Source organism: Sus scrofa, chromosome 16 (genome assembly GCF_054392235.1).
Source record: "Sus scrofa isolate SSC_HxYL_T2T_F1_AM1 chromosome 16, Sscrofa_HxYL_maternal_Yorkshire_Landrace_v2.0, whole genome shotgun sequence".
Taxonomy (NCBI): Eukaryota; Metazoa; Chordata; class Mammalia; order Artiodactyla; family Suidae; genus Sus; species Sus scrofa.
Genome location: NC_139398.1, coordinates 61,046,558 through 61,065,564, shown reverse-complemented (window position 1 = coordinate 61,065,564; position 19,007 = coordinate 61,046,558). Strand labels below are relative to the sequence as shown.

At 36.6% G+C, this 19,007-nt stretch overlaps 1 protein-coding gene across 6 annotated transcripts in view; it reads right to left on the bottom strand.

Annotated features, from left to right (window-relative positions):
- Nucleotides 1–19,007, bottom strand: part of TNPO1 (transportin 1) — a 102,876-nt gene that overhangs the window by 25,816 nt on the left and 58,053 nt on the right. For all 6 annotated transcript variants that reach the window (XR_014831497.1, XR_014831498.1, XM_085002424.1 and 3 more), the window contains exons 7-12: nucleotides 18,775–18,856; nucleotides 15,095–15,217; nucleotides 13,212–13,330; nucleotides 7,587–7,647; nucleotides 6,361–6,529; nucleotides 824–976 (exon numbers count right to left, since the gene is read on the bottom strand). Coding sequence is in view for 4 of the 6 variants with exons in the window: in XM_085002424.1 (XP_084858550.1) it covers nucleotides 824–976; nucleotides 6,361–6,529; nucleotides 7,587–7,647; nucleotides 13,212–13,330; nucleotides 15,095–15,217; nucleotides 18,775–18,856 (707 nt within the window). In the remaining 2 variants the exon portion in view is untranslated. The remainder of the gene's footprint in view (nucleotides 1–823; nucleotides 977–6,360; nucleotides 6,530–7,586; nucleotides 7,648–13,211; nucleotides 13,331–15,094; nucleotides 15,218–18,774; nucleotides 18,857–19,007) is intronic.

The window sequence follows — 19,007 nt, the reverse complement described above, 5'->3', positions numbered from 1 at the left end:
TTTAAAAAAAATAACCAAAATGAGAGCTAACTACTCTCAAGTATCTTAAGTAGGGTTAGGAAAGTTCACTTTACTTCTGCTACAGAAATTATGGTTTTCAGAAATGCATGTAAAGTGTTGATTTACTGTAGGTATATTTACAGAGGATAAAATAATAATCCATTATAGATGATGAGATATTTCTTACACTTACTTATGGAAGTTATTCTTCTAGCAATAGGGATGCTTCTGACATCAGAATCCTCTCATTCTGTTCTCTTAGAAGCATTTGCAAAATATCTGGGTGGAATTTTAAGTAAGCCTATGGATGTTTAATAATAATCAAGTAGCTCAAAGAAAAAACTTATCCTAAGATGACTTTTAAATACCCTCTTCAAAGTCAATGAAGGTCATATTCTCTCTCTTCTTTTTTTTTTTTTTGGTCTTTTTGTCTTTTAGGACCGCACCAGTGGCATATGGAGGTTCCCAGGCTAGGGGTCGGATCAGAGCTGTAGCCTCTGGCCTACACCAGAACCACAGCAATGCGGGATCTGAGCCGTGTCTGCTACTACACCACAGCTCATGGCAATGCCAGATCCATAACCCACTGAGCGAGGCCAGGAATCAAACCTGCATCCTCGTGGATCCTAGTCGGGTTCGGTAACCACTGAGCTGCGATGGGAACTCCCCATATTCTTATTTATCCCACCTCAACAACACAAGACAGCAAAGCATATGAATTCTAGACTGAACAGGTACTGCTTACAGAGAATCCCTTAAAGTAGCCTCATCATATCAGTACCTACTAAGAATCTGACAATTCAAAAATCTGATTTAGACTTACCTTCAGCAATTGCTCCTAGAACCAAGATGCCTGATTCTTTAACAACCCACTCATGATGAAAAAGTAATTCTTTCAAAAGGGGCAAAATATGTGGCAAAAGCTCATCACGGTACACATTTGCGAGAACATCTAGGGCGGCTGCAGAACATTTTCCTAAGAAAATATTTAATTCAAAAATATTACATTAACCTCTATTTCCACTTAGTTCTAAACCTATCTATAGATTATAAGGTAAAATTTGCTCTATGTACAACACTTTATTTTTACCTTTAGAGTTTCAAAGAATATTCAAAATATTACATTAACCTCTATTTCTACTTAGTTCTATATCTATCTATATCTATAGATACATATAAGGTAAAATTTGCTCTATGTACAACACTTTATTTTTACCTTTAGAGTTTCAAAGAATTCAATTAACTAGGAGGTAGCCTGTCACAGGAAAAAATTTTCTGTTGATAAGACCAAGAATTAACGAACTAATTACTATGAAGATATTTTATTCTGCACACAACTGCCATACTAGAATGATCCTGTGTATACAGAAAAATTAAAATACTGTCCCATTCAGCTGAATGCTTCTAGAAAGATGCCCACTGCTACAATCTCACAGCAAAATGTGTACATTATTCCTACTTAACATTCCCAGTGGTAGGTTATTCAGAATCGAATATGTAATGACTTAGTTGGAGGTTAGGCAAATAAATTAGAACAAAAGTCACTACGACATAAAGCATAAAATGTGCTGGGAAACATTCTCAATGAAGAAACTATTAACAATGGGACTTGACAGCAATTCAGATTTCATGTTAATAAGAACAAAAGAAATGGAAAAAATGAAAATATAATTAAGTATTCTAATTTCTCCAAAATGGATGATCACCAACCCTGGATGATAAAATCCTCTTTAAAAACAAAAAAAAGTGTCACATTGGCCAGACGTTAACACCGAACTCATCAATGAGGGCCTTTGTTACACTGTATGGTAGACCCATTCAAACAAATATCCATGGAACAGAATGAAATCTTCATACAAGGATACAGAGTGAGATGTATGATATATGGGAAAGAATCAGCAGAATGTATATAATCTGATTTCATTTTTGGAAAATCAGCCTCTCCAAAAAAGATACAGGCATATTTTAGATCCTGGGTTCAGTTCCACAACAATGCAATCAAGTGAGTCAAATGAACTCTTGGTTCATTTAGTTTCTTAGTGCATGTAAAAGTTATGTTCATTCTATACTGAAGTCTATTAAGTATGCAAGAGCATTATGTCTAAAAAAACATGTACGTACCTTAATTAAAATATACTTTATAGCTAAATAATGCTAACCACCATCTGAGCCTTCAAAAAGTTGTAATCTTTCTGTTTGTGGAGGTCTTGCCTCAATGATGATGGCAGCTGATTGGTCAAGATATGGTTGCTGAAGGTTGTGGTGGCTGTAGCAATTTCTTAAAATAAGATAATAGTGAAGTTTTTGCTGTATCGATTGACTCTTCCCTTCATGAATGATTTCTCTGTAACATACAATGCTGTTTGATAGTATTGAACCCAAAAGCACTTCTTTCAAAACTGGAGTTAATCTTCTCAAACCCCACAACTGCTTTATCAACTAAGTTTACTAATATTCTAAATCCTCTGTTGTCATTTCAACAATCTTCACAGTATCTTCACCAGGAACAGATTCTATCTCAAAAAACCACTTTCTTTGCTCATTCATAAGAAGCAACTCCTCATTCATTAAATTTTTAGCATGAAGTAACAGGAATGCAGTTACATCTTCAGGCTGCCCTTTTAATTCTAGTTTTCTTGCTATTTCTACAACATCAGCAGTTACTTTCTCCACTGAAGTCTTGAACTGCTCAAAGAAAAATCAACTTCTTCCAAACTCCTCTTCATGCTATTTTAAACTTTTCTCATGAATCAATTTTTTTTTTTTTTTTTTTTCCTTTTCAGGCCACCCTGTGCATATAGAGTTCCTGGGCCAGGTATCAGATCCAAGCTAAAGTTTCAACCTACACCACAGCTGCAGCAACGCCAGATCCTCAAACCCACTGTGCCGGGCTAGGGATAGAACTGTGTCCTGGCGCTCCTGAGATGCTGCTGATTTTGTTGCATCACAGAAGGAACTCCAATGTTTTTAATGTCATGTAGAATGGTGAATACTTTCCAGGTGGTTTTCAATACATTTTAACCAGATCCCTCAGAGGAATCACTATCTATGGCAACTATATAGCCTGACAAAATGTATTTCTTAAATAGTAAGACTTGAAAGTTGAAATTACTTCTTGATCCACAGAGGGCAGAATGGAAGTTGTGTTAGCAGGTATGAAAACATGAACTTCATTGTACATTTCCACCAAAGCTCTTAGGTGACCAGGTACACTGTGGTTGAGTTGTAGTATCTTTAAAGAAATCTTTTCTTCTGAGCAAGAGGTCTCAACGGTATGCTTAAAATTTTAAGTAAACCATGTCGTAAACAGATGTACTGTCATCCAGGCTTTCTTTTTTCAGTTAGAGAGCACAAGCAGAACAAATTTAGCATAATTTCAAAGGGCCCTAGGATTTTTTGGAATGGTAAATGAGCACTGCCTTCAACTTAAAGCCACCAGCTGCATAGGCCCTAGCAAGAATCAGCCTGTCCTTTGAAGCCTGAAGCCAGGCATGGACTTCTCCCTTATGAAGTCCTCCTCTACTTCATACTAGTTATGAAAATCTTAGATGGTATCTTTTCCCAAGAGAAAACTGTTTTGTCTATAATGAAAATCTGTTGTTTTGCATAGCTACCTTCATTATCTTAGCTAGATCTTCTAGATAACTTGCTGCAGCTTCTACATCAGCATTTGCTGCCTCACCTTGCTTTTTATGTTATGGAGACAAAGGCTTCTTTGCTTAAATCTCATGAACCAATCTTATCTTTTGCAGCTTCCTCACCTCTCTCAGCTTTCAGAGAACTGAAGAAAGTCAACACCTTGCTCTCGACTAGGCTTTGGCTTAAGGGAATGTTGTGGCTGGTTTGATCTTTTATCCAACCCACAAAAACTTTCTCCTTATCAGCAATAAAGCTATTTCACTTATCATTTGTCTGTTCATTGGAGTAGCACTTTTAATTTAAGAACTTCTCCTTTGCCCTCACAACTTGGCTAACTGGCACAAGAGGCCTAGCTTTCAGTCTATCACAGTTTTCAAGAGGCATTCCTCACTAAGCTTAATCATTTCTAACTTCTGATTTAAAGTGGAAGACGTGACTCCTCCTTTCATTTAAGCACTCAGAGGCCAATGAAGGGTTATTAATTGGTCTTATTTCAATATTGGTGTATCTCAGAGAATAGGATGGCCCCAGGAGAGAGACGAAGATAGGGAATGGCTTGTGGGTAGAGCAGTTAGAACACGTATGGCATTCACCCATTAAGATCCCCCCTCTTCTATGAGTGTGGTTTGTGGAGCCCCCAAACAACTACAATAATAACATCAATGATTACTGATCACAGATCATCAAAACAAACATAAGAGTAATGAAAAAGTTCGAAACATCCCAAGAATTACCAAAATGTGACAGAGACACAAAAGAGACTAAAATGCTGCTGGAAAAAGGTGCCAACAGACTTGATCAATGAAGGGTTGCTACAAACCTTCACTTCATAAAAAATGCAGTTATCTGTAAGTGCAAGAAAGAGAAGTGCAACAAAACGGAAGCAATAGCTGTACATCTATTTTCTGTGTGCACAAGAAAACTTCTGGAAGGACATAAAGATGGGTGGGATGTGAAAAGGAAATGTCTTCCCCGCAACTCAATAACATTATTACTTTTGCAGGGTTATATACAACAAATCTTAATTCACCTTCCGCCCAAAGTAGGGATATACTGGAAGGTAATCTGTGGTAACAGAGAAGACCTTGGGTTCTCTTGCTGTGCCACCAGTACTAGCGTTGCTAACCTTAAGCCAAGTTCTCTCTCTGCAGTAGCTTTACCTTCCTAAAGCTGTTGGAAAGGTTAAGTGTGATAATGCATACAGAGTCCTTGGCCTAGGGCTAGGCATATTAGTCAATCTAAGGAAACATTTGTTATAGGAAACTAAAGGGCAGCAGAGTAATCAACATTAGCTCCATCAGTTACTAGAAATCTCCACCTTCTGAATTACAGTGTGGTTCTTAACTGGGGGTGATTTTATTTCCCAGGGACTATTTGGCAATGTCTGGAGACATCGCAGGTTGTGTGTGTTCATGGGGAGAAGAGACACGCTTCACTCTCTCCCCACACACTACTGCCATTTACTGGGCAAAAGTCAGGGATGCTGTTCAACTTTCTATTATGAAGGACAACACCATAACAAAGAATTATGTGGCTCAAAATATCACCTGTGCTGTGAACTAGAGCGGTGAGGATTTAAAAACCAGGAAGCAAGCAAAAACACAGGTGTCTAGGTCCCCCCCCAGAGTTTTTAGTATGTGCCCTGGAACGTGGGTTTAAATAACTTAAGATGTAGATTTGCAGCTAAGGTTGAAAACCTACAAGAGATTTTTAAAAAGCATTTTTTGTAAGTTTGACTATGATAAAGCAAGTTATATTATTTTAGAAATATTAATGATAATCAACCAAGTCTCTTGCAAATTATGTTAGGAAATAGGAAAAGCTGTGGCCAATGTTTCTATTTCATAGTATCAAGCAAAACATATAGCCTTTTGAGAAATGAGTGTGAGGTAAGAAGTCTTTCTCAGGAATAATAAAAATTAAATGTAGTAACAGACCTATCAGGAAAATACAAAACAAAACCACAGTAAGATACCACTTCACATCCAGAATGGCTGTAATAGAAAAAGACACCTAAGAATTGGCAAGCATATGAAGAAACCAGAGCCCTAAGACACTGCTGGTAAGAAAGTAAATGGCAGAATCACTTTGAAAAACAGCCTGGTAATAAGACCAAAGGTTAGTCAGACAATTACCATATGACCCAGTAATCCTCATCATGGGTATATACCCAAGAGAATGGAAAACTTATGTCCACACATAAACGTTTACCATAAATGTTCCTAGCCAAAAGGGGGAAACAAAATGTCCATTAACTGATGAATGGATAAATAACACATAGTATAATCATACAATGAGTTATTTTTCCTGTAACAAAAAGGAAGTAATGATACTTGCTACAATGTGGATGAATCTTAAAACATGTTAAGTGAAAGAAGTCAGTCACAAAGGACCACATTTTGTATAATTTCATTTATAGGAAATGTCCAGAACAGTTCAGAGACAGAATATATATACTGATGGTTACTTAATGCTGGGGGACTAGGAGAAAATGGGAGTGACAACTAATGGGCATGGGATTTCTTTCTGGAGTGATGAAAATATTTCAAAATTTACTCTGGTGATGGCTGCACAACTCTGTGAACAGACTGAAAACCACTAAATTGTATCCTTTTGTAGAGTATGTGAATTGCATAATAGGGGTGCCCTGTATGTGGTGAGTTATTTTTCAATAAAATTATTATCAAAGCAGGTGACTATACTCCTCTCTCCCTGACTTACTTAGATTCCAGTCAGAAATTGTATCATCATCATCAATTTCATCGTCATCATCATCTTCCTCTTCAATTCCATCTTCATCGTGCTGCTGCGCGACTGTCCTGGATCGATGAAAACGTGGCCTTATATCCTGTTCACTATCAGGAATTGTTTCATCTTCTTCAACATCACCCTGAACATTTTTTTAAAGGCAAAATTTGGTTATAGTCATTATAAGCTAGTAATATGTACATAAGTAGAAGAATGAGAATATACAGAGATGGGTTATACATAAGATTTTGAAGTCCAACTGACACTTGAACAATACTGGTTTGAACTGCATGAGTCCACTTACATGCAGATTTTTTTCCAATAGATGCAGTACCAGAGTACTACACAATCCATGGTTGGTTTAACTTGCAGATATGGAACCATTGACACAGAGGGCCAACTGTTAAATTATGCCAGAATTTTTGTCTGCACTGAAGGTCAGCGCCTCTAACACCCACTGTTCAAAGGTTAACTGTATATCTCATCATTAAGAACTATTCTCGGAGTTCCTGTCGTGGCTCAGTGGTTAACGAATCCAACTAGGAACCATGAGGTTGCAGGTTCGATCCCTGGCCTTGCTCAGTGGGTTAAGGATTCGGCATTGCCATGAGCTGTAGTGTAGGCTGCAGACACGGCTCGGATCTGGCGCTGCTGTGGCTCTGGCGGAGGCAGGTGGCTCCAGCTCCAATTCGACCCCTAGCCTGGGAACCTCCATGTGCTGCAGGAGTGGCCCAAGAAACGGCAAAAAGACAAAAAGACAAAAAAAAAAAAAAGCAGCAAGAACTATTCTCCTGTGCAGAAAATAGTTGTGAAGGGGAAAAGAGGCCATTATATAACCCATGTTAGATATCAGGCATTTTCAACCACATTACATCGTGCCTCATCAGCTGGAATAATCTAGGGTACTGGAATCAAAATCAGATCATATTTGGGATATTCTAAAATAAACTCCAAATAATTTGAATCACCTGAAAACTCAAGCTAACTCTACTAGTGTCACCATCTGGTTCCAATTAAGCTACACTCTTTCACGACCCAAATTCACTGTTTGCTTTTATCTTTACTCTATAGCATATTACATAACAAAAAACTTATTTACATAGGGCCTACTCTAAATAAATATTCTATTAGTCAAATTCAAAGATCTACTAAGTCAATAAAAATAATCTTCCCAATTCATCAGGAAATAGTTTCCTTACCTTAAGTAGGATAATATCTATATCTGAGTACTTCATGCCATTAACTAACACAGGAATCAACCTATAAAGAAATGAATTCATGAAATAAAAATCTAAAGATCTCAATAGAACTATTAAGTTTTAACAACTCCATGACTGCTAATAATACCAATGAAACCACCACTACTGCTAATACTGCCTTACAGCATATTCTCTCTGCCCTTTTCAACTGATGAGTACTCCCAATACAAATCTCAGGCCTTGTACATACTCATACAGGGGATCCATTGGAGGGAATCTTAGCGGGGAGAATATAGCTTATCTGAGTGCCGAGAAATAAAAACTAAAAAAAAAAACAAAAACTTTTTTGGCAATTTCTCTCCTAAGAATTTATTCCAAATATATGAACAAATTTTAAGGACCTGGTTAAAAATAAATTACAGTAAAGAGGAAAAAAAAAAAAATCCAAACCTGTAACCATAAAACACATTAAGCACATTTCCATGAGTTAGAAACAATGACATTACCTGTGTAATTACTCATATACAGAGACTATTTAGGAAGGCTATGTATCTTTGGAGAGGTCAGTAGGCTTAAATGGGACAAATCCATCTTTTACTTTATTTTTAAATGGTGACATTTTCATAATGAACCTATAATCAGTGCTGGTTTTCCTTTTAATAAAAAAGATGGGGAGTTCCCACTGTAGCTCAGCAGTAATGAACCTGACTAGTATCCATGACATGAGGACATGAGTTTGATCCCCGGCCTCACTCAGTGGGTTAAGGATCCAGTGTTGCCATGCACTGCAGTGCTGTTTGCAGGCGCAGCTTAGATGTGGCTTTACTATAGTGAAGGCCAGCAGCTGCAGCTTGGTATCAATCCTTAGCCTGGGAACTTCCGTATGTGCATGTGCAGACCTAAAAAGATAGATGGATAAATAAATAAAAATAGAGATGACAGTGTTTAAAACATAAAAACAGTAAATTTAAAGGAATTTATCCAAAATAATGCAAATAGGGAAAAAGTGTTCTACACATGAGGTTATTGTAACCTAATAAAATGTTTGGAGATTTAAATTTTAATTTCTTAAGAAATTGAGAATTTAAGGTATACTGAAATATTTATGATGACTAGTTAAAAAAATGTAGCAAAACATGTTAAGTAAGGGTCAAAATACTAACTTCAGTTCCTTGCATAGTTATGGTGGTTTAATCTTTGACAAGTTTCTTAAACTTTGTTTTCTTACAGTCCTATCCCACACACTTAAATGAGTCTACTGAAGACAAAGGTATGAGAATATTTTACAAATATATAACCACAGTCCACTGCTTGCAAATTCTACCTTTAATTGTTTGGGTGGCTCAGGAAAAGCTTTAACAGGCAAAAGAACCTCATACTCATGAGTACTAGCTGGAGGCTTATTATTAACAAGCACCTTTTTTATAACCTAGTAAGAAAGGTATTATGACATCTATTTTACAGACGAGTAAACTAAGGCTCAGAGAACTTGTATTATTTCTAGAAGGCCATAAATGTTAAGTAGATCTCCTTTCTCTACCCCAGAGGTAAAGCTCTCTCTCCACATGTCTTCAGTCTCTGCCAAGGCCTCACTTCAGTTATGTGCTTTAAGATCCACTAAAAAAAAAAAAAAACCTGGTGTGTGTGTGTGTGTATACATACACGTCAATTTTTTTTTTTTTTTTTTGTCTTTTTAGGGCCACACCCACGGCATATGGAGGTTCCCAGGCTAGGGGTTGAATCAGAGCTGTAGCTGCACACCTATGCCACCGCCACACCACCACCAGATCCAAGCTGTGTCTGCAAACTATACCATAGCACATGGCAGTGCTGGATCCTTAACCCAGTGAGTGAGGTCAAAGATCAAACCTGCATCCTCATGGATAGTAGGCAGAGTTGTTTCCACTGAGCCATCCTGGGAACTCCCATATATAAATTAATTTTGAGTACAACTCTAATATCAAAGAGGTAATTTTGCGAGCCCTCATTAACCAAAGGTATACTGAAAGTAAAAAGGAACCAGTGGGATTTAAAACCTGTTAAAAACTTTAATGTTCAAAGTCCTTCTAAATTATAAAGTAGATCAACAGCAGTAATTAAACAGTACAGCTAGTATACAATAACTAGATAACATTTAAAATACACAGAACCATACTGTGTAAGCTACAGGTATTTTGCAGGAGAACCAAGTCCATTTGGATCACCAGTAGTTACATCATTTATGACCTTTGTCAACAACTTCAGGAAAATGATGAGGATGGATGGCAGACTATAAGAGGCAACAGAGAGAAAAGTTGAAAGAGAGAATCTGATGGAATGAGGTCCCTGAGGATAAGAAAAAATTATGCTACCCAAGACCATTACTAGAAAAATTGGTTAGGAAAAACACAATTCACATGAAAACATATCTGTTAAGTTGTTAAGTAAAGGGTTACCTATTTTCCCTATAAAACAGAAGGGCTCAAAATGTATGGAGAGTAATAAAAGCATGAAACAATTGCTCTGGTAAGAAGAAGATAAAAGATGATCTGGAACAGGAAAAACTGGAGATAGTATGAAGGATTCACTTGACAGTGAAGACCATGGATTTCTATAGCCATCAATGTTTCTGGCAGTGTAACTTTTCCTAACAGTATTTAAGGAAGAGAATTTTAATGCAGCATCATGGGAAAGGAAATTACGTCAATACCAACGAATAAGTTTACTGAGGACTTAAAGTATATGCTGGGCACTGGGTTAGTTGTTTTACATGGATTAATCCATAAATAAGCCCCAAGAGATATTAATATACAAGAATAAAGGTGGGAAAAAGACCTGCTTTATAACAAAATATATTATTAAATGTTTAATAATCAAAAAAGTATAGAATTGGAGTTCCCATTATGGCCCAGAGGAAAGGAATCCAACTAGGAACCATGAGGTTGTGGGTTCAATCCCTGGCCTCTCTCAGTGGGTTAAGGATCTGGTGTTGCCGCGAGCTGTGGTGTAGGTTGCAGACGCAGCTTGGATCTGGTGTTGCTTAGCTGTGGTGCAGGCCGGCAGCTGTAGCTCTGATTAGACCCCTAGCTTGGGAACCTCCATAAGCCTTGGGTGAGGCCTTAAAAAAGCAAAAAAACCCCAAAAGTATAGTATTGGTTAAAAAAACAGAACACCGGGAGTTAGTTCCCTGGTGGTCCAGTCGTTAGGAGTTAGCACTTTCACTGCTGCGGCCCAGGTTCAGTCCCTGGTCTGGGAACTGAGATCCCACATCAAGCTGCTGTACATTGTGGTCAAAAAACCAAACACTATATAGCCACACTATATAGCCCAGAAACAAAAGAATTTAATCCCATGCCTTGTTGCACTAATGTCTTCTATGTGAATTCATTTTAGTGAGATCGTATCACATTAATAATTGATTCCTCACCATTTTTTTTGCTCATACTAAACAAGAATCTAGTTGAAAGAAGTAGTAAAAACAACTTTTATCATGTTTGTAATCTCTAGATTAGACTGATGTTGGTATTTTCCCATCCTCACAATATATTACTTCAACTAAAAATAAAAGCAATCTTGTTTTATCTAAAAATGGTTACCAAATCAGTGGTTGTTCGGACATAAAAATCAAATCCAGTTATGACTGGATTGGACTGTTTAATGTTCACACACAGCACAACAATATGGCAAGTGCTCACCTTTTAGCCTGCTACTAACTTCTTGCTTGTTTCAAAAGTGTTTAGATTCTATTAATGTAATGAAAGAGATCACTTATCTATAACTGTTCCTATCAAATTCTAATGTTATAGCTTAGGTTTTCATTAATAAAATCACTTCCATTTTTATAATAATGTCTATTTATATGACTTTTAGAATTATATGGTCCCATAGGAAGAAACAAACATATCATAAAAGCGGCATCACGAATTAGGGAGTAGCTTCCCTAAGAAGAAAAAAACCATTTTGCACATCATCTTGTACTTTATTCCCAAATAAATTCTAGATTGACTAGAATATAGGTGGAATTGCTTTCTTGATAGGGGAAGAAAAAGAAATTGAATGACTACATGAGAACAAGAATATCCAAGTATTCTAACATCTGAAAAAAAAAAATGCGACTCTTGCTACTATTACAATACTATTAAAACAAACATGTTTTTTGCTCATACAGATGGCTAAAGTTAGAGAAATTATAATTAAACCGATGTCAAAATTTGTGACAGGATGGAACATTGCTGGTGGGGTATAAACTGGCAGAACTTCACTAAAGAACAATGTGGAGTATTTATCAACAAACTTTAAAAAACGCTCAGACTCTCTGATCTTGGTTAAAATTACCTTTAGGAATTGTACTTGAAAGAAACCACCACTTATGGCCAAAGAAAGATGCTCACTCCAGGGTCATGAACTAAAAAAAAGGGGCAGGAGTTCTCTTGTGCAGAGGGTTCAAGATCTGGTGTTGCCACTGAGGCAGCTTGGGTCATTGCTGTGGACAGGTTCATCCCTGGCCTGGGGAACTTTCACGTGCCACAGGTGCAACCGAAAAAAAAAAAGAAAGAAAGAAAGAGAGAAAGAAAGAAAGAAAAAAGAATAAAGAGACAAACAACCAAATATTCAAAGAAGAAAAGTCAAAATCATACCTATATCCAAATATGGTACACCCACCATGATGGAATAGTACTCAAAGTTTACAGACTAATGATATGGAGGAAGTATAATAACTGAAAAGAACAAACCACAAAACAGTAAAACCAAAATTTTAAAAACCATAGCTAGATGTCATGTCAATTTAATTTCTCCCAAAACACTGAGAATATAAGATATTGGGTATATGGTATTAAATAACACAAAAACATTAAAAGACAACACATCAAAAATACTAACAGTGATGACTCAGGGTGGTAAAAATCCAGGAGATTTTTGTAAGTGTTCCACATTTTGGTTTTATTCTATGAGCCTCTATTACTTTCTTTTCCAAATAAAGTGAGCATTACTTTTAAAAGTAACTGAGTAACATCAAATCATTATGCTGTACAGCTAAAACTACATTTTTTAAAATAGATTTCAATTTATCTTAATAAAACTGGGGGAAAAGTATTAAAATAGATTTAACAGGTTAACCAAAAAGTTCATTGTATCGTAACTAGTGGGAAATCCTTTGGGGGAAAAATATCCACTAGAGTCCTTAGTCAAATTATAAGATTAAGAAAATTGTGCCATGGATTACTCAAAATTATAATTTAGAATAAACCATCCTTAAGTACTTTAGAAAACAAAACTAATTACTTATTAAGTTTAATTCTTCAAAATGTGGAGCCCCCATCATGGTTCAGCAGGCTCAGGACCCGATGTTGTCTCTGTGAGGATGTGGTTTCGATCCCTGGCCCCGCTCAGTGGGTTGTGGATCTGGCATTGCCACAAGCTGCGGCATAGGCCTCCAGCTGCAGCTCTGATTTGAACCCTGGCCTAGAACTTCCATATTCCACAGGTGAGGCTATAAAAAGAGAGCCGCCCCCAACCTTGCCAAAAAAAAAAAAAAAAAATTCTTCAAAACTTTTCACTAAGAGTAAGAATGCAACCTGAAAATATAAAGGAGGAATCACTGTTAAATTTAATAACAGGACAGCATTCGTAAGAAGGAACACTTACTTGGGAAGATGCCTTATGAGTACATCTTTGCATATTGGTTGCTCAGCCAAAGTGAGCCAAAATTCGCAGGCTTCTAAAGCCACATTTTCATCTTGATCTTGGGTCCTCTGCAGCATGTACTGTAAACAAAGGAGCCTTAGTATTAATCAGTTTAAATCATGTAATTAAAATAAAGCTAATCTGATTTCATGAAGTTAATGGTCTTTTGCTATGGACTTGTATTTTATAGTCATTCTCAACTTAGGCTTTGCATTTTTAAAAAAGCTTCCTAGTCAATTCTAAAACAAAGCCAAACTTATTAAGAACTACTGATTTGGAATATTTCCTAATATAAAAGACTCCATTAAATCTTTCATAAGATGGAAAATCTTTTAACTACTCAAGCTGTCTCTTGCAATTACAATTAACCCTTGAAAAATCCCCCAAGTAGTCAAAACTCACATGTAACATATAGCCAACCCTCTACATACATGGTTCCTTTGTAACCCCACTTCCTCATCCATATTCAACCAACCCTGGATCATGCAGTACTGCAGTATCTATTTAGTGAAAGAGATTCTTGTAGAAGTGGACCTGTGCAGTTCAAAGGTCAACTATATATACTTTCATGTATTTAAAGATATAAAATACAATTACAAAGTTTTTTAAAATTTGTAAAAACAGTGACAGCTCTTTGTCAACTATAATTTGCAGTTACCAATAAAACAGATTTATCATATCCTTTGAACATAACCAAGCCAAATTCACCCTTGTTGGAGGGACATCATCAAATCCTCAAATCTATCACTCTTCTAAAAACTTACATGTAAAAACAAAGTAAATATATTCAAAGGCACAAATTCCCAATGTACCTGGGACTGAAACTGGAGTCAATTGATGAATTCTTCATACACATCCTCTGCTGGATAAATGCCTCACATGACAAAATATGGCAACACACCATGTATGATACGCAGCCCCTATTACACCCCACAGTATGTCCTACTATCATGCTGAGTATTGCTGAATAAAGAGCTGTAGCCTTATAAATTAGGCTCCCTATCTATTACATGGCAAGCTCTCCCACTAAACTTTCAACCAATTCTACACCTGATTCTTCTAAACACTTCAACAGAACAGGCTCATCAGAGAAAATATCATTTATCCCTATCTTATGCTTATACACATCCTTATCTCTAAAACTATCTTTTTCGATGTTTTAGAAAAAAGGGAGTTGCTGTACATCATGGATCCTAGCCTTCCTCTAACGGGTCTTAGATGCCATCCTTTAAGTACAACTCTATTTAGTATTATGAAAATTAGGTGGTATAGTATGACTCTAGCAATGAGTATTGCTCAATAAATTACTTTCTCCTAATAATTATATCTTGCTATTATGTGTTCCTTTAATTATGGCTGAACTGTGATCAATGTACCTAGAATATCATAGTAAAGTAATTTTAATCACCCAGGACTTCTAAAAGGTTTACTAGAACTCACTATAACGGTTATGTATTCTCTACTCAGAAATCTCATTGTTACCATAAATCAAAAATTTGTCAGCTCAATTTACCATTAATGGGCAGAAAACAAACCCTTAACTACCACAGTTGTATTGCCCTAACCTGTATCTAATAAATATAAATAATCTAAATATTTCCCAGTTACACTGGTTAAAAGCATCTTCTTTAGGTAACCCCCCCCCCCCAATAACATCTTAAATTTCATGAAAGAGAAATCGCCATAAACTTCTAACTTTAAGACAATCATATCTATTTTTTTTACAGTACCCCAACAAATGTGTTAAATCAACTGGAAAACAGTGGCTTCACATTACACACTTTCCGCCCATGATTTTTCTTGCAGGGGAAGAGAGGAGAATACCTTCAAATTGCCTGTATTACCTCAACTATATTATGCATGTGAGGAAGCAGGCGATCCATTCGAACTTCAAGCAACATCACAAGTGCCCGGCACACATTTTTCCGTACCTCTGGTTCTTCATCACCAGCCAATGCAAAAAGATTCTATTGCACAAGAAACATTTTTTTTCCCATTAAGTATTCCAAATATTTTAGAAAGGTTCACACACAGTAACTAGTATTCTGCAAGTTGGCAACATTTAAAGAAACCATAAGAAGATATAATACAAATAAAGGCTTATGAATTGGCCACAAAATCAGGTTGAAAAGTAAGACAAATGTAGGATGGTAACTGCCAAAAATTATGATTTTGGTAAATAGTCCATAGCCACGCTTTTTGATAGAGTATGAGTGGTTACGTTTTGAAGTCATTTTTAGTTTATGAGAATAAAACCATCTCATTAGGACACAGGACATTCATCCAGCTTACCCAGAGCAGAGAAAATCATAATTACTGTCTGTCAAGAGATTATTCCTACCAACTTTGATTCTTAATAGAAACAAGTTCTATAAAAGCCCAAACAATTGGGAACTATATGCTAAGTTTCTAACAATTTAACCCTAAACTTCTGCTCTTCATTGAGGCAACTACTGAAAAAGTAATAAAAGTAGCATCTGACCTTATGCCATTCTTAAGTTTCTCTGTGAGGTTAAAAAAAAAAAAAGTCAAAATGAACAGACTATTTCACTTAACTGCACAACTCTGAAATGTTGCTATTCAATTTTATAGAAATGGAAGTTTCAGATGTATGTAGCCTGTTAGCTACATGATCTGAATTTGGTTTTCGCAAAATCTCAAGCCCACACTCATTTCACTATACCAACAATTAATTCTTCACTAGAAGAACAAATTATCTCTTGCAGAGGTTCAAGTGGAGATAAAAGAAAAAAACAGTAAGCCTTCCTCATGTCACTCCAGATCTTTTACTTTATTTATACACACACACACACACACACACACACACACACACACACGCAAGTCCACTGAAAGCAGTAAAAAGAGGAGTTCCTGTTGTGACTCAGCAGAAACAAATCTGACTAGTATCCTTGAGGGCACAGGTTTGATCCCTGGCCTCACTCAGTGGGTTAAGGATCTGGCAATGCTGGCACCTACAGCTCCGATTCAACCCCTACCCTGGGAACCTGCATATGTTGTGGGTGTGGCCCTAAAGGGGGGGGGGGGGAGTAAAAAGATCATTAAAATAATTGAGTAAAATTCACTGTCTCTTTCCGGGACCATAGAACTGTCTGCAAATCGGTGAACCTGACATCTTATTATAAGAAAAAGGTAAGGCAATGGAAAAATTTAAATATCAAATGTGACACTATGTGAAGTACTGTTGCAGCATTTAAAAATCTTTGATCATTCCAAGTCCTGCCTCTACTTCTGAGGCTTTTGCAACTCTGCAGTTGTTCTTTTAATCAGATAAATTTTACATGGTCAGAAAGAATACCGTTTTTCCATCAGATGCTGCTTTTATGTTAGCTATACATCCTTCTTTAAATCTGATGTTGTCTTAAGTATGCTTACCCACCTTTGCCAAGGTTATGTTATACCCCTGTATTAGTGACCAATATACTTATCATTAATAGGCATGACTTCAGCCCCTAATAGAAACACTGGTAATTGAAGAAAATGAACCACTTATTCATTTAGTAAATAGTTACTAAGAGCCTACTATGCGTCAGACACCTCCTCTGGAGGTTTGCTGCTCTTATAGGATGGAGAACTGGTTCAACCTTATAGGACTATCAAGTAGCTAAAAAGTGTTAATGTGATATTTAACACTAATGGAAAATATTTTAAAATGTCAGGAAATGTTTATATTAAACGAGTATAGATAGTCCTGTGCAATATTTATTTTCAGAGAGCATTTATTTTAAATCATATTTCTGTATAAGTTCCTGGTATGTCTACCATTGCTCCCTTCATTAAACTGTGAAAGAAGAACACTAGGAGGAAATACTATTATTTTTACAACAAAAACCACTACTGCTTCTAAAACTAGTAAGAGCAGTAGTCAACCATGTGGAATGCTTACTTTGTGGCAGGCACTGTTACAATTTATTTTTCGCCAATATCTTTATAACAATCCAACAAAGTAGGCCTATACTTTATAGAAATTGAAAACATCAGTTAAATAAGGTTCCCAAGGTTAACAGTTACTAATCTGTGAAGCTGGGATCTGAACCAACGGAATCTTCCTCCCGATTTCTAATACTGTCCCCTACCCTCTATAACAAACCAGACTGACAACGACCCCGACTAGGATCCATGAGGATGTGGGTTCGATCCCTGGCCTCGCTCAGTGGGTTAAGGATCTGGTGTTGCTGTGAGCTGTGGTGTAGGCTGCAGACACAGCTTGGATCCCTCGTTGCCATGGCTGTGGCGTAGGCTGGCAGCTGTAGCTCCGATTCAAGCCCTAGCCTGGGAACTTCCATATGCCACAGGTGCGGCCCTAAAAAGAGGGGAAAAGAAAGAAAAAAGAAAACATCTTAAAGCATGAAAATTCTTTATGTACCCCCAGCACCAGTTACTCAGTAAAACACATTAAAGATGAATGTTTTGACTTCAACTTTTAAATGGCTAGAGGAGTCCAATGGCTACTATTTGTAGTCTATTGGTAAAAGATATTTAGAAAGAAGCCTGTCAATTTAAGTGATGAGAAAAAAAATGACATGGGGTCTCCCCCTCCCCTTTCTTGTAATTTCCCCAAAGAGATACCAGCAGTAGGTCTCTATTTAAAGGATTTTCTTTTTTTAAAGAATAGCCTAAAAGGAATAATTAAACTTCATTTGATGAAAATAAAAGTGAAGTGTTTAAGCAACTTTAATAATCCTTCCACAATTGCTGTTATAAAGCAATAGTTCTAAAAAGGAACTCTACTGCTTAGGGTTCATGGCCAGAAAACTATACTCTTGTCTTTCTGCATGAATCAACCTTCAGAAATGCTTGCTGAAATTTGAGTCAATTTTCCTCTTGAAACTTCTCATTTTACAGCAAAAGCCAATGGAAAAATAGAATTACTATCCTTTTAGTCTCCAGGTTTAGATTTCTTACCAAAAAGCTTATACAACCTCTTTGCCTTTCAAATAACGCAAATGAGCTGAGAGGTTTAATTTCCATACGCAAATTAAACAGTATATTGAAGTAGAAATTTTTATAGTATAATTTTTTAAAAAATATGGCCACACCTGCGGCACTGGAAGTTTCTCTGCCAAGGGGTCAAATCAGAGCTGTCTGCAGCTGGGACCTACACCACAGCCATGGTAAAATCAGATCCAAGTCAACTTGCAACGCCAGATCCTTAACCATCGAGGTCAGGGATGGAACCCACATCCTTACAGAGAAAACGTCAGGTCCTTAAGCTGCTGAGCCACACTGGGAACTACCTCTATGATAAAAATATTAAACACATATATACCATAATCAACGTCTGTATGATATAAGTAGAATAGAGAAAAGAAGTAAGAGAGGACAAGTAGCTTTATTTTTGGTTAAGGAAAATCATACGTCTACTGTACCTACCTTTAATACTATCAGAAACAAATTTAACTAAGTATTGACAGTTCATAGTTACAAATTATTACATTTATAAAATAAAACTATGCAATTAACATTTTCTAACCTTCTCAAGGTGGGTGAGGAGGACAAATCTTACCTCAATAAAGGAATCAATGTGCAACATCAGAGCTTGAGTTCTACTTATGATAAACTGATTGACACATGCAACAGCATGAGACCTAGAAACAAAATTTAAAATTTAACATATGCTCACTGAAGCTTTTTTCCATTTACAGAAGACCGGCAAGAAGTTAAACATTTCTCCATAAAAATATTATAGCGCATGTAGAGCCACACATACACCCCTCTAAAAAGAACTGAATCAAAATT